General features: G+C 38.3%; 1 protein-coding gene across 2 annotated transcripts in view; it reads right to left on the reverse strand.

Annotated features, from left to right (window-relative positions):
- The window catches only part of ermp1 (endoplasmic reticulum metallopeptidase 1), a 39,838-nt gene that overhangs the window by 6,307 nt on the left and 19,785 nt on the right, over nucleotides 1-13,746 (reverse strand). For both annotated transcript variants that reach the window (XM_079586530.1, XM_079586529.1), the window contains exons 8-13: nucleotides 10,102-10,322; nucleotides 5,343-5,517; nucleotides 4,576-4,766; nucleotides 2,009-2,161; nucleotides 1,485-1,687; nucleotides 814-929 (exon numbers count right to left, since the gene is read on the reverse strand). In XM_079586530.1, coding sequence (XP_079442656.1) covers nucleotides 814-929; nucleotides 1,485-1,687; nucleotides 2,009-2,161; nucleotides 4,576-4,766; nucleotides 5,343-5,517; nucleotides 10,102-10,322 — 1,059 coding nt within the window. The remainder of the gene's footprint in view (nucleotides 1-813; nucleotides 930-1,484; nucleotides 1,688-2,008; nucleotides 2,162-4,575; nucleotides 4,767-5,342; nucleotides 5,518-10,101; nucleotides 10,323-13,746) is intronic.

A 13,746-nucleotide genomic window follows, 5' to 3' on the forward strand; every position in this document is an offset into this window, starting at 1 on the left:
GTATGTAAGTATGTATGTATGTATGTTTGTATGCAAGTAAGTAAGTATGTATGTATGTATGTAAGTAAGTATGTATGTAAGTATGTATGTAAGTAAGTATGTATGTATGTATGTATGTATGTATGTATGTATGTATGTATGTATGTAAGTAAGTATGTATGTAAGTAAGTATGTATGTAAGTAAGTATGTATGTAAGTAAGTATGTATGTATGTATGTATGTATGTATGTATGTATGTATGTATGTATGTAAGTAAGTATGTATGTAAGTATGTATGTAAGTAAGTATGTAAGTATGTATGTATGTATGTATGTATGTATGTATGTATGTATGTATGTATGTATGTAAGTATGTAAGTATGTATGTATGTATGTATATATGTATGTATGTATGCATGTATGTAAGTATGTATGTAAGTAAGTATGTATGTATGTATGTATGTATGTATGTATGTATGTATGTATGTATGTATGCATGTATGTATGTATGTATGTATGTAAGTATGTAAGTATGTATGTATGTATGTATGTATGTAAGTATGTATGTAAGTAAGTATGTATGTATGTATATATGTATGTAAGTATGTATGTATGTATGTATGTATGTATGTATGTATGTAAGTAAGTATGCAAGTATGTATGTATGTATGTATGTAAGTATGTATGGATGTATGGATGTATGGATGGATGATGGATGTATATAATTATAAAACAGCTAAAAATGGTAATATTTGTGATAATTAAAAACTGTTTTTGAAGAATATCAACATTCATTATTATATTTCATGAAAATTCTATTAGTCTGAAGTCTCACCTTTGACCTCAAAAGTCATTTTAACGCTTCCCCATTCATTCTCCTGTCTGGATAAGAGCCGGAACTCCAGCGGAGCTTCAGGAGAGACTTCAGGAGCCGGGAGATACCAGTTCTTCCTGAAGCAGGACGAGAGAGACATCACGAGTTAATCTGCACTTAAAATCACTCAATCTGCAGTTCATCGACTGGCCACTGGAGACCGGCTGCAGAAGAGACGCAATCCCATAAACCTCCATGTTAAAATGACCAACTTTACAGCAGAATAAACATGTTTACAGTCTGGTGCAGAAAGTGGTTTTGGTCTATATAGCTAATGTTGCCGTCCATGACGACTGTGAGGAGGATGAATATTTGTAATAACTCATCCGTTTAAATTATATTAAGCCTTAAAGTTCTGCATAATTAAGGGCGTGGCCACTTGAGTGACAGGTGGATTGGTGCTGATGTCACTACTAGCCGTTTGTCTGCTGTCTGTTAGCGTCACGTCACCTCAGCTAATCCGCCTTGTTGCCCAGTTTCGGTTATCCGCGCGGCCAAGATGGCGACGGCCGCTTTGGGCTTCAAAAACGCTCTTCAGAAACACTAGTGACGTCACGGACACTACGCACATATTTAGTTACATGGTTTTCTGTGGGTTTAACGCATCATCCGATCCTCCGAGCTTTACTCACTTGACCAGGAACTTGACCGGGAGGAACCATGGGAATCCGCAGTAGGGCAGCGCGTCCTGGCAGTGTGTGCGGATGCTGTCGTTGATCTCTGGGATGTGAGGAGTGATGTGCTGCATCCCGGTGTAATCCAGACTGTTGACCCACAATCCCGAGTCGGAGCTCTGCAGCGAGCCGTCCAGCGCGTGGAACCTGCGTGTGGTGTGCTGAACACACACACACACACACACACACACACACGCACACACACACACACGCACACACACACACGCACGCACACGCACACGCACACACACACACACACGTTACTTATTTGAAAGAGTAGCTGGGATATTTTCTTGTAAATTTTAAATGTAATGCGATATTGTTAAAATGCATCATGTTAAAATAAAATGAAACTATATATTTTTTGCAACTAATAATAATGAATATATATATATAAATGTTTTTATTTTATTTGACGTCAGGACAATATTTCATGGTTTGAGTGTCAGTAAACTCTAGGACCGGATCAGTGATGACGATACCTGGACAAAGACTCGCTTGGGTCGAGGACTGGACGGGTCACCAGAGTACGGGAAGAACAGACCACAGCAGACCAGAACAAACATCAGCGTGAACACTGACCCCAGACCAGCCAGGATCCGCCTCGTGCTGCGCGACAGATAGATGAAATGCATCTGGAGAGAGAGAGAGGGTTTTAGAAACACTTTATTTTTTACACATTTTTTACATTCCTAATTCAAACATCATATCCCAAAAACATTGAAAGGCAATTCAATTCAATTCAAATGAAAAAAAAAACTTTTACAAACCTCACATAGAACCTCATTAGAGAGAGAGACAGGTGTAAGGAAACATATGGTGGAATTAAATGATTGGAATTAGAATGTTTGAATTTGAATAGTTCAGTTTAAATGTTTAAAGGTTTGAATTTTAATGTCTGAATATAAATGTTTGAATTTGAATGTTTGAATTTAAAGGTTTGAATTGTAATGTTTGAATTTGACTTTAATTTCAAACATTAAAATTCAAACATTAAAATTCAAACATTAAAATTCAAACATTAAACTTCAAAACATTAAAATTCAAAGTCAAATTCAAACCTTTAAATTCAAACATTAAAATTCAAAGGTTTGAATTTGTTTGAATTTAAAGGTTTGAATTTGAATGTTTGAATTTAAAGGTTTGAATTTGACTGTTTGAATTTGAATGTTTGAATTTGACTGTTTGAATTTAAAGGTTTGAATTTGAATGTTTGAATTTAAAGGTTTGAATTTGACTGTTTGAATTTAAAGGTTTGAATTTGAATGTTTGAATTTAAAGGTTTGAATTTGACTGTTTGAATTTAAAGGTTTGAATTTGAATGTTTGAATTTAAAGGTTTGAATTTGACTGTATGAATTTAAATGTTTGAATTTAAAGGTTTGACTTTGAGTGTTTGAATTTGAAGGTTTGAATTTGACTGTTTGAATTTAAAGGTTTGAATTTGAATGTTTGAATTTGACTGTTTGAATTTAAATGTTTGAATTTGACTGTTTGAATTTAAAGGTTTGAATTTGAATGTTTGAATTTTAATGTTTGAATTTAAAGGTTTGAATTTAAAGGTTTGAATTTGACTGTTTGAATTTAAAGGTTTGAATTTGAATGTTTGAATTTGAATGTTTGAATTTAAAGGTTTGAATTTGACTGTTTGAATTTAAAGGTTTGAATTTGACTGTTTGAATTTGAATGTTTGAATTTAAAGGTTTGAATTTGACTGTTTGAATTTAAAGGTTTGAATTTGAATGTTTGAATTTGAATGTTTGAATTTAAAGGTTTGAATTTGACTGTTTGAATTTAAAGGTTTGAATTTGACTGTTTGAATTTGAATGTTTGAATTTAAAGGTTTGAATTTGACTGTTTGAATTTAAAGGTTTGAATTTGAATGTTTGAATTTGAATGTTTGAATTTAAAGGTTTGAATTTGACTGTTTGAATTTAAAGGTTTGAATTTGACTGTTTGAATTTGAATGTTTGAATTTAAAGGTTTGAATTTGAATGTTTGAATTTGAATGTTTGAATTTAAAGGTTTGAATTTTAATGTTTGAATTTGAATGTTTGAATTTAAAGGTTTGAATTTTAATGTTTGAATTTGAATGTTTGAATTTAAAGGTTTGAATTTTAATGTTTGAATTTAAAGGTTTGAATTTAAAGGTTTGAATTTAAAGGTTTGAATTCAAAGGTTTGAATTTGAATGTTTGAATTTGAATGTTTGAATTTGTTTGAATTTGAATGTTTGAATTTGAAGGTTTGAATTTGAATGTTTAAATTTAAAGGTTTGAATTTGAATGTTTGAATTTGAATGTTTGAATTTAAAGGTTTGAATTTGAATGTTTGAATTTGAATGTTTGAATTTAAAGGTTTGAATTTGACTGTTTGAATTTGAATGTTTGAATTTAAAGGTTTGCATTTAAAGGTTTGAATGTTTGAATTTGAATGTTTGAATTTGAATGTTTGAATTTGAATGTTTGAATTTAAAGGTTTGAATTTGAATGTTTGAATTTGACTGTTTGAATTTGAATGTTTGAATTTGACTGTTTGAATTTGAATGATTGAATTTAAAGGTTTGAATTTTAATGTTTGAATTTGAATGTTTGAATTTGAATGATTGAATTTAAAGGTTTGAATTCAAAGGTTTGAATTTGAATGTTTGAATTTGAATGATATAATTTAAAGGTTTGAATTTGTTTGAATTTGAATGATTGAATTTAAAGGTTTGAATTTTAATGTTTGAATTTAAAGGTTTGAATTCGAATGTTTCAATTTAAATATCTGAATTTGACTGTTTGAGTTTGACTTTAAATGTTTCAATTTGAATGTTTTAATTAAAATGTTTTACTATTTGAATGTAATGACTTTAATTTGAATGTTTGAATTGAAATGTTTGAATTTAAAGGCTTGCATGTTTGAATTCTACTGTTTGAATTCTACTGTTTGAATTCTACTGTTTGAATTTGAATGTTTGAATTTGAATGTTTGAATTTGACTTAAAATGTTTCAATTAAATTGTTTCAATTTGAATTTGCTGTGTTACAGTTTGTCTGTGAGACTCACAAAATAGGAAGACAGAATCACGGTTGCCAGGGTAACAATTGACGCCAGGACGACCTCGGGTGGTATTTCGGTTCCGCTGCGGCCCAGGATTGGTGTGAAGATCTCGAAAACCACCCAGATGAGGAACATGATGTGGACGTACGGCACGGTGAGACCCACGAGGTACAGGACAGAGTACTGCAGAGACGCTCCTGCACACACACACACACACACACACACACACCACTAATCAGCACAACAGCCATGTGTCGACCTCATTTAAACATCAGAGCCCTGATTTCTGCCCTTTGACCCCATCCTGAGCTAAATCTACTGCTGACCAGAGTCCCGAAACACCCTAAAGGTACGGCAAAATAAAAGTCCAGTTTTAATACAAATATCGGGTCATTTTGATGCAATTGAAATACTATTATATATTTGCATACAGGCATTATATATTAAAATATATATATTGACACTGTACTGAAGCCAAAGCAAATTACTGAACTATAATTACCTTAAAAATATGTACTTTGTATTACGGTGATAGCATATATTTTTTTCTACACACTATAACTCATAGACCTGAATGAATGAATGTTTACAAATGTTGTATTGTATAACACGTCACAAAAATATCATAATATATAATTAATACCTTAAGGAACCATGACAGCTGTAAAACAAAATGTCTGAAATAAATACACCAAATAAGCTTCATCTCAGAGGAATAATGTAAAGAATCGTGTGTGTGTGTGTGTGTGTGTGTGTGGTGTGTGACCTCTGACCTCTGGCTGTGAAGTGTTTCCTGAGCATCAGTTTGCTGGCGAGCGGAAACACCACCATCATCATGGGAACGTACGCCGAACACAGTCCTCGCTGAGTGAGGAAGAGCAGCGCACAACACCACAACACCAGACTCACGTCGAAGAAGAGATCCGACAGATACACACGACTCACACTCTGCAGAGAGAGAGCGAGAGAGAGAGAGAGAGAGAGAGAGAGAGAGAGAGGGAGAGAGAGAGAGAGAGTGAGAGAGCGAGAGAGAGAGCGAGAGAGAGAGAGAGAGAGAGAGCGCGCGAGAGAGAGAGAGAGAGAGAGAGAGAGAGAGAGAGAGCGAGCGAGAGAGAGAGAGAGAGAGAGCGAGAGAGTGAGAGAGAGAGAGAGAGAGAGAGAGAGAGCGAGAGAGAGAGAGAGAGAGAGAGAGAGAGAGAGGGAGAGAGAGAGAGAGAGAGAGAGAGAGAGAGAGAGAGAGAGAGAGAGAGGGAGAGAGAGAGAGCGAGAGAGAGAGAGAGAGAGAGAGAGAGAGAGAGAGAGAGAGAGAGAGAGAGAGAGGGGGGGGGGGGAGAGAGAGAGAGAGAGGGGAGAGAGAGAGAGAGAGAGGGAGAGAGAGAGAGGGAGAGAGAGAGAGAGAGAGAGAGAATATTCCAATGTCACTTAATTAAAGGTGCTGTATGTAACTTTCTCACTCTACTAAAGCATAAAAATACTATAATATGTTTGCATATTTTGTGGCAATAACAATAACAATACATTGTATGGGTCAAAATTATACATTTTTCTTTTATGCCAAAAATCATGAGGATATTAAGATCATGTTCCATGAAGATATTTAGTAAATGTCCTACCGTAAATATATAAAACATGTATTTTTGTGAGTGAATGCAGCACAATCGTGAACATAAATGCACAACTTTAAAGGAGATTTTCTCAATGTTTACATTTTTTTGCTCCTCAGATTCCAGATTTACAATAGTTGTGTCTCGACCAAATATTGTCCTATGATAACAAACCACACATCACTGGAGAGATTATTTATTCAGCTTTATATGATATATACATCTCAATTTAAAAAATTGACCCATGTGACTGGTTTTGTGGTCCAGGGTCACATATTGAGGAAACATGCTAAGTTCACATACTCGTTTCTCTGAATAACACTTCTACAGCCAGTTATTTTACTTTGAAATGTGTGTTTCCAGGCTGGAATGTGTGTTATTGTTTTGGTCTGTTCCTGTTGCGTGTCTCAAACTGGCGACCGTGTGCGAGTCGAGTCTGTGGAGGCGGGGCGGGAGAAACCACCATCTCAGATCATTTGAATGGGACTGCAGTACCCATTTCCACCACTAGCTGTCATTCTTACAGACTGCACCTTTAACAGGAGTGCAGAGAATCTGCAAATAAGAGTTGATTTACTGTGTGACTGAGTCTGTGTAGATGTTAGCCGCATTGGTCTGAGTAGTTTCGTGAGGATATGAATAATTGTAGGAATCCAGTGTTTCTTATATATGTGTGTGTGTGTGTGTGTGTTTACAGTGTACTCACCCAATAAAGTATTGGTAATATAATGTAAATACATGGGTTAGGGTTAGGGGTTTATTACCCAGTTATTGTGATTGCTATATTAAGTACATAGTGTGTACATGTGGGACAGGAGTGTAAAATAAAGCCACATGCTCTTTAACACAGTGTGTGTTTGTGTGTGAGAGGTTCCTGTCCTCGACTGACGCTCTGAAACACACAGACTTATTTATCAGTGTGTTCATCCAGTCCTTTATCTGATCTGACTTCAACTATCACACACACACACACACACACACACACACACACACACACACACACGGTTAGAGGCAGCAAATGTTTGAAAGATGAGGTTTTGATTGACAGATCTATCAGAACAACTGCAGATTTTGTTTTGTTACCTTTAAATTGATCAAAAGTGACACTTATAATCTCACAAAAGATCATATTTCAGATAAATGCTGTTCTTTTGAACTTTCTATTCATCAAAGAATCCTGAACAATAAAATGCATCACAGTTTCCATTATTTTCAACATTAATAATAATCATAAATTGAGCATCAGATCCTCATATTACACTGATTAGTGAAGGATCATGTGACATTGGAGACTGGAGTAATGATGATAAACTCAGCTTTGATCACAGGAATAAATTACACTTTACTGTATATTCACATAGAAAACTGATGATTTACATTGGAATAATATTTCATAATTTTTACTGTATTTTTGATCATATAAATGAGCAGAAGAGAGTTTTTCAAAAGCATAAACTGCGAATGGTCGTTTTTCTGTGAAATAATAAACCAGTGATGAGAAATCCAGAGGAATGAAGAAATGACCCGCAGATATTATGTGACCTGAATATATTTTAATAACTAATCTGGGAAATTAAAGTGTAACTACACACACACACACACACACACACACACACACACACTTCAATGATTGACAAATAATGTAAGATTGCAAAACCATGACGGCACAAACAAACACTTTCTTTATTCTCTCATAATATATTACTATGTATATTATATTTTATTATATGTGACCCTGGATCACAAACCCAGTCTGGAGCCGCACGGGTATATCTGTGGCAATAGCAACTATACATTGTGTGGGTCAAAATTATAAATTTTTCTTTTATGCCAAAAATCATGAGGATATTAAGATCATGTTCCATGAAGATATTTAGTAAATGTCCTACCGTAAATATATAAAACATGTATTTTTGTGAGTGAATGCAGCACAATCGTGAACATAAATGCACAACTTTAAAGGAGATTTTCTCAATGTTTACATTTTTTTGCTCCTCAGATTCCAGATTTTCAATAGTTGTGTCTCGACCAAATAATTATTTATTCAGCTTTCAGATTATGTATAAATCTCAAATTAAAAAAATGGACTGGTTTTGTGGTCCAGGGTCACATATATAGAGATTAATAGAATATTTTATACTTCAAGCTGTTTGATCACGAACTAAAAAAAGCTTGAATGTCCTTTAAGTACAACGGTGACCAGTCTCTGAAACACACATTTCCGTTCTACAATCATACAGATTTAAACCTGGAAACGAGAGGAATAAAAGCGCAGCTGATTAGACGCAGTGTTGAACTCTGGGTAACGGCGTCTGGTGAATCAGTCATTGGTAACCTGGCGCGCAGGTAAAGCCCTCCTGACATTGACAGAGCACAAGGTCAAACACAAATCTCACCGACACACACACACACACACACACACACACACACGCACACACACACACACACACACACACACACACACACACACACACACACACACACACACACACACACACACACACACACACACACACACACACACACACACGCACACACACACACACACACACACACACACACACACACACACACGCACACACACACACACACACACACACACGCACACACACACACACACACTCAGGTAAAGCCCTCCTGACATTGACAGAGCACAAGGTCAAACACTAACCCGTCAGAAAACCTGTAAGATCATGTGACCCGCGGCGCAGGACCGGGACACTCAGTAACCAGTGTGTTCTCACAGACGAAACATGTAAACCGCCGCTCACCGGGACACACACACACACACACACACACACACACACACACACACACACACCGACACACACACACACGCTTAACAAGATCCCAGAGGAACGAGACGCTGGGCTGATCAGATGAACACTATATTACCCAGCATGTCACTTATCAGTCATCAAATGTATTATTACAGATGAATATAAATTGATTATTTAAATATATATTTTTAAACATTTATTTAAATAATACTACTGATTTTGCATTCAAATTGATGAGTGAATAAATAAAAAATATATATATATCTTTTTATTTTATTTTTTATAATACTTGACATTTAAATAATTAGATAATTATTATTATGCATTTAAATAATGCTACTGATTAGACTTTATTTCTTTAAAAATCCATAAATAAACAAATATTTTTATTCCATTTTGGCCAGCATACATTTATTTAAATAATGGTACTGACCGGTCATTAAAATATTTAAGGAAATAACTAAAGTATTATTTGTATTTATTTAGATAATGTCACTAATTTGACATTTTTTTTTAATTATATTATTATTATTTATTTAAATAATGCTATTGATTTCACATTTAAAAATATATAAATAAATATTTGTATTTGGGTAATACTACTGATTTAACATTTAAATAAATAAATGAATATATTCTTATTTAAATAATACAACTGATTTGACAAATAAATAAATAAATAATATATACATTTATTTAAATAATGCTATTGATTTAAAAATGGTTATGAAATAAATAAATAAATATGTGCTGTATTTATTTAAATAATTTGACTGCTTTGGGCTGAATAAATAAATGCTATTTATTCAATAATGCTCCTTATTCTGCATAAAAATTTCTTTGTTTAGGTTTACATCCGTTACATCAGTGTCAATGTGACATCATCAAAGTGTGACATCAACAAAGTGTGACATCATCAAAGTGTGACATCATCAAAGTGTGACATCATCAAAGTGTGACATCATCAAAGTGTGACATCATCAAAGTGTGACATCATCAAAGTGTGACATCACTCAGACTTCAGTGAGATGAAACCGTCATAATGATGTCATACGTATGAGCTCATGTTTTAGAACTTACTTGTGTGTGTGTGTGTGTGTGTGTCTGTGTGTTGCGTGTGTGTGTGTGTGTGCTGTCCCCCCACTCACCCCGTAGTACAGGTTCTTGGCCAGTGTGTGTATCAGCAGGATCTTGCCGGCGGCGACGGATCCGTACAGACAGACGGCGGCGTAGAAGTGTGTGTACCAGAACATGGAGCGACCCGTCAGTGTGACGAGCAGAGCCACGATCAGAACCGCCAGCAGAGCCACGAGCCAGCCCAGGAGCACCACACACACCGCACACGCCAGATCATGTGTGTATCGCCTGCCTGTGGGAGAACACACACACACATCAGATCACACACACACCGCACACGCCAGATCATGTGTGTATCGCCTGCCTGTGGGAGAACACACACCCACACACACACATCATCAGATCACACACACCGCACACGCCAGATCATGTGTGTATCGCCTGCCTGTGGGAGAACACACACACACACACATCAGATCACAGACATCAGACCACACACACCGCACACGCCAGATCACGTGTGTATCGCCTGCCTGTGGGAGAACACACACACACACACACACATCATCAGATCACACACACCGCACACGCCAGATCACGTGTGTATCGCCTGCCTGTGGGAGAACACACACACACACACACACATCATCAGATCACACACACCGCACACGCCAGATCATGTGTGTATCGCCTGCCTGTGGGAGAACACACACACACACACACATCAGATCACACACACACCGCACACGCCAGATCACGTGTGTATCGCCTGCCTGTGGGAGAACACACACACACACACATCAGATCACACACACACCGCACACGCCAGATCATGTGTGTATCGCCTGCCTGTGGGAGAACACACACACACACATCAGATCACACACACACCGCACACGCCAGATCATGTGTGTATCGCCTGCCTGTGGGAGAACACACACACACACACATCAGATCACACACACACCGCACACGCCAGATCATGTGTGTATCGCCTGCCTGTGGGAGAACACACACACACATCAGATCACACACACACCGCACACGCCAGATCATGTGTGTATCGCCTGCCTGTGGGAGAACACACACACACACACATCAGATCACACACACACCGCACACGCCAGATCATGTGTGTATCGCCTGCCTGTGGGAGAACACACACACACATCAGATCACACACACACCGCACACGCCAGATCATGTGTGTATCGCCTGCCTGTGGGAGAACACACACACACACACATCAGATCACACACACACCGCACACGCCAGATCATGTGTGTATCGCCTGCCTGTGGGAGAACACACACACACACACATCAGATCACACACACACCGCACACGCCAGATCATGTGTGTATCGCCTGCCTGTGGGAGAACACACACACACACACATCAGATCACACACACACCGCACACGCCAGATCACGTGTGTATCGCCTGCCTGTGGGAGAACACACACACACACACATCAGATCACACACACACCGCACACGCCAGATCATGTGTGTATCGCCTGCCTGTGGGAGAACACACACACACACATCAGATCACACACACACCGCACACGCCAGATCATGTGTGTATCGCCTGCCTGTGGGAGAACACACACACACATCAGATCACACACACACCGCACACGCCAGATCATGTGTGTATCGCCTGCCTGTGGGAGAACACACACACACACATCAGATCACACACACACCGCACACGCCAGATCATGTGTGTATCGCCTGCCTGTGGGAGAACACACACACACACACATCAGATCACACACACACCGCACACGCCAGATCATGTGTGTATCGCCTGCCTGTGGGAGAACACACACACACACACATCAGATCACACACACACCGCACACGCCAGATCATGTGTGTATCGCCTGCCTGTGGGAGAACACACACACACACACATCAGATCACACACACACCGCACACGCCAGATCATGTGTGTATCGCCTGCCTGTGGGAGAACACACACACACACACACATCAGATCACACACACACCGCACACGCCAGATCATGTGTGTATCGCCTGCCTGTGGGAGAACACACACACACATCAGATCACACACACACCGCACACGCCAGATCATGTGTGTATCGCCTGCCTGTGGGAGAACACACACACACACACACATCAGATCACACACACACCGCACACGCCAGATCATGTGTGTTTCGCCTGCCTGTGGGAGAACACACACACACATCAGATCACACACACACCGCACACGCCAGATCATGTGTGTATCGCCTGCCTGTGGGAGAACACACACACACACACATCAGATCACACACACACCGCACACACCAGATCATGTGTGTATCGCCTGCCTGTGGGAGAACACACACACATCAGATCACACACACACCGCACACGCCAGATCATGTGTGTATCGCCTGCCTGTGGGAGAACACACACACACACACATCAGATCACACACACACCGCACACGCCAGATAATGTGTGTATCGCCTGCCTGTGGGAGAACACACACACACACACATCAGATCACACACACACCGCACACGCCAGATCATGTGTGTATCGCCTGCCTGTGGGAGAACACACACACACATCAGATCACACACACACATCAGACCACACACACACCGCACACGCCAGATCATGTGTGTATCGCCTGCCTGTGGGAGAACACACACACACATCAGATCACACACACACATCAGACCACACACACACCGCACACGCCAGATCATGTGTGTATCGCCTGCCTGTGGGAGAACACACACCCACACACACACACACCCACACACACACACACACACACACACACACACAGATCACACACACACCGCACACGCCAGATCATGTGTGTATCGCCTGCCTGTGGGAACACACACACACACACATCAGATCACACACACACCGCACACGCCAGATCACACACACCGCACATGTCAGATCATGTGTGTATCGCCTGCCTGTGGGAGAACACACACACACATCAGATCACACACACCGCACACGCCAGATCATGTGTGTATCGCCTGCCTGTGGGAGAACACACACACACACATCAGACCACACACACACCGCACACGCCAGATCATGTGTGTATCGCCTGCCTGTGGGACAACACACACACATCAGACCACACACACACCCGTCACCACACTAGAGGTCGGCACGGGGTTATCTCTGGTCGTCTAAGAGCCGGCTTGATTTGCATTGAGAGACGATCGTATGGAAAGTGTGTGTTCTAGACACTGCTATATACAGCTGATGACATCACTTATTCATATTTACTCACATTACAGTGATTATTAAAATCATATTTTTATTTAAATAATGCTACTGATTTCACTTTAAAATAAATACATAAAACAAATAAATAGATAAATAAATGAATTATATTTGTATGTAAATAATGCAACTTATTTGGCATTAAAATAAATAAATAAACTGCTAAATAAATAAATAAATACAACTTTTATTTAAATTATGCTACTAAGTTAAAATAAATAGATAAATATTATTATTTTTTAAATAACGTTACCAATAAAATAAATAAATATATATTTTTTATTTTTATTTAAATAATGCAAAAATGTCCTTTAATAAATAAATAAATAAATTTTAATTTACTTGTATTTTTTTTAATACTGCTGGCATTAAAAATATATAAATAAATAATTAATTTAACATTTTATGATTTTATTTAAATAATGCAATGATTTT

Source organism: Phoxinus phoxinus, assembly GCF_949152265.1.
Source record: "Phoxinus phoxinus genome assembly, chromosome: 17".
NCBI classification, from domain to species: Eukaryota; Metazoa; Chordata; class Actinopteri; order Cypriniformes; family Leuciscidae; genus Phoxinus; species Phoxinus phoxinus.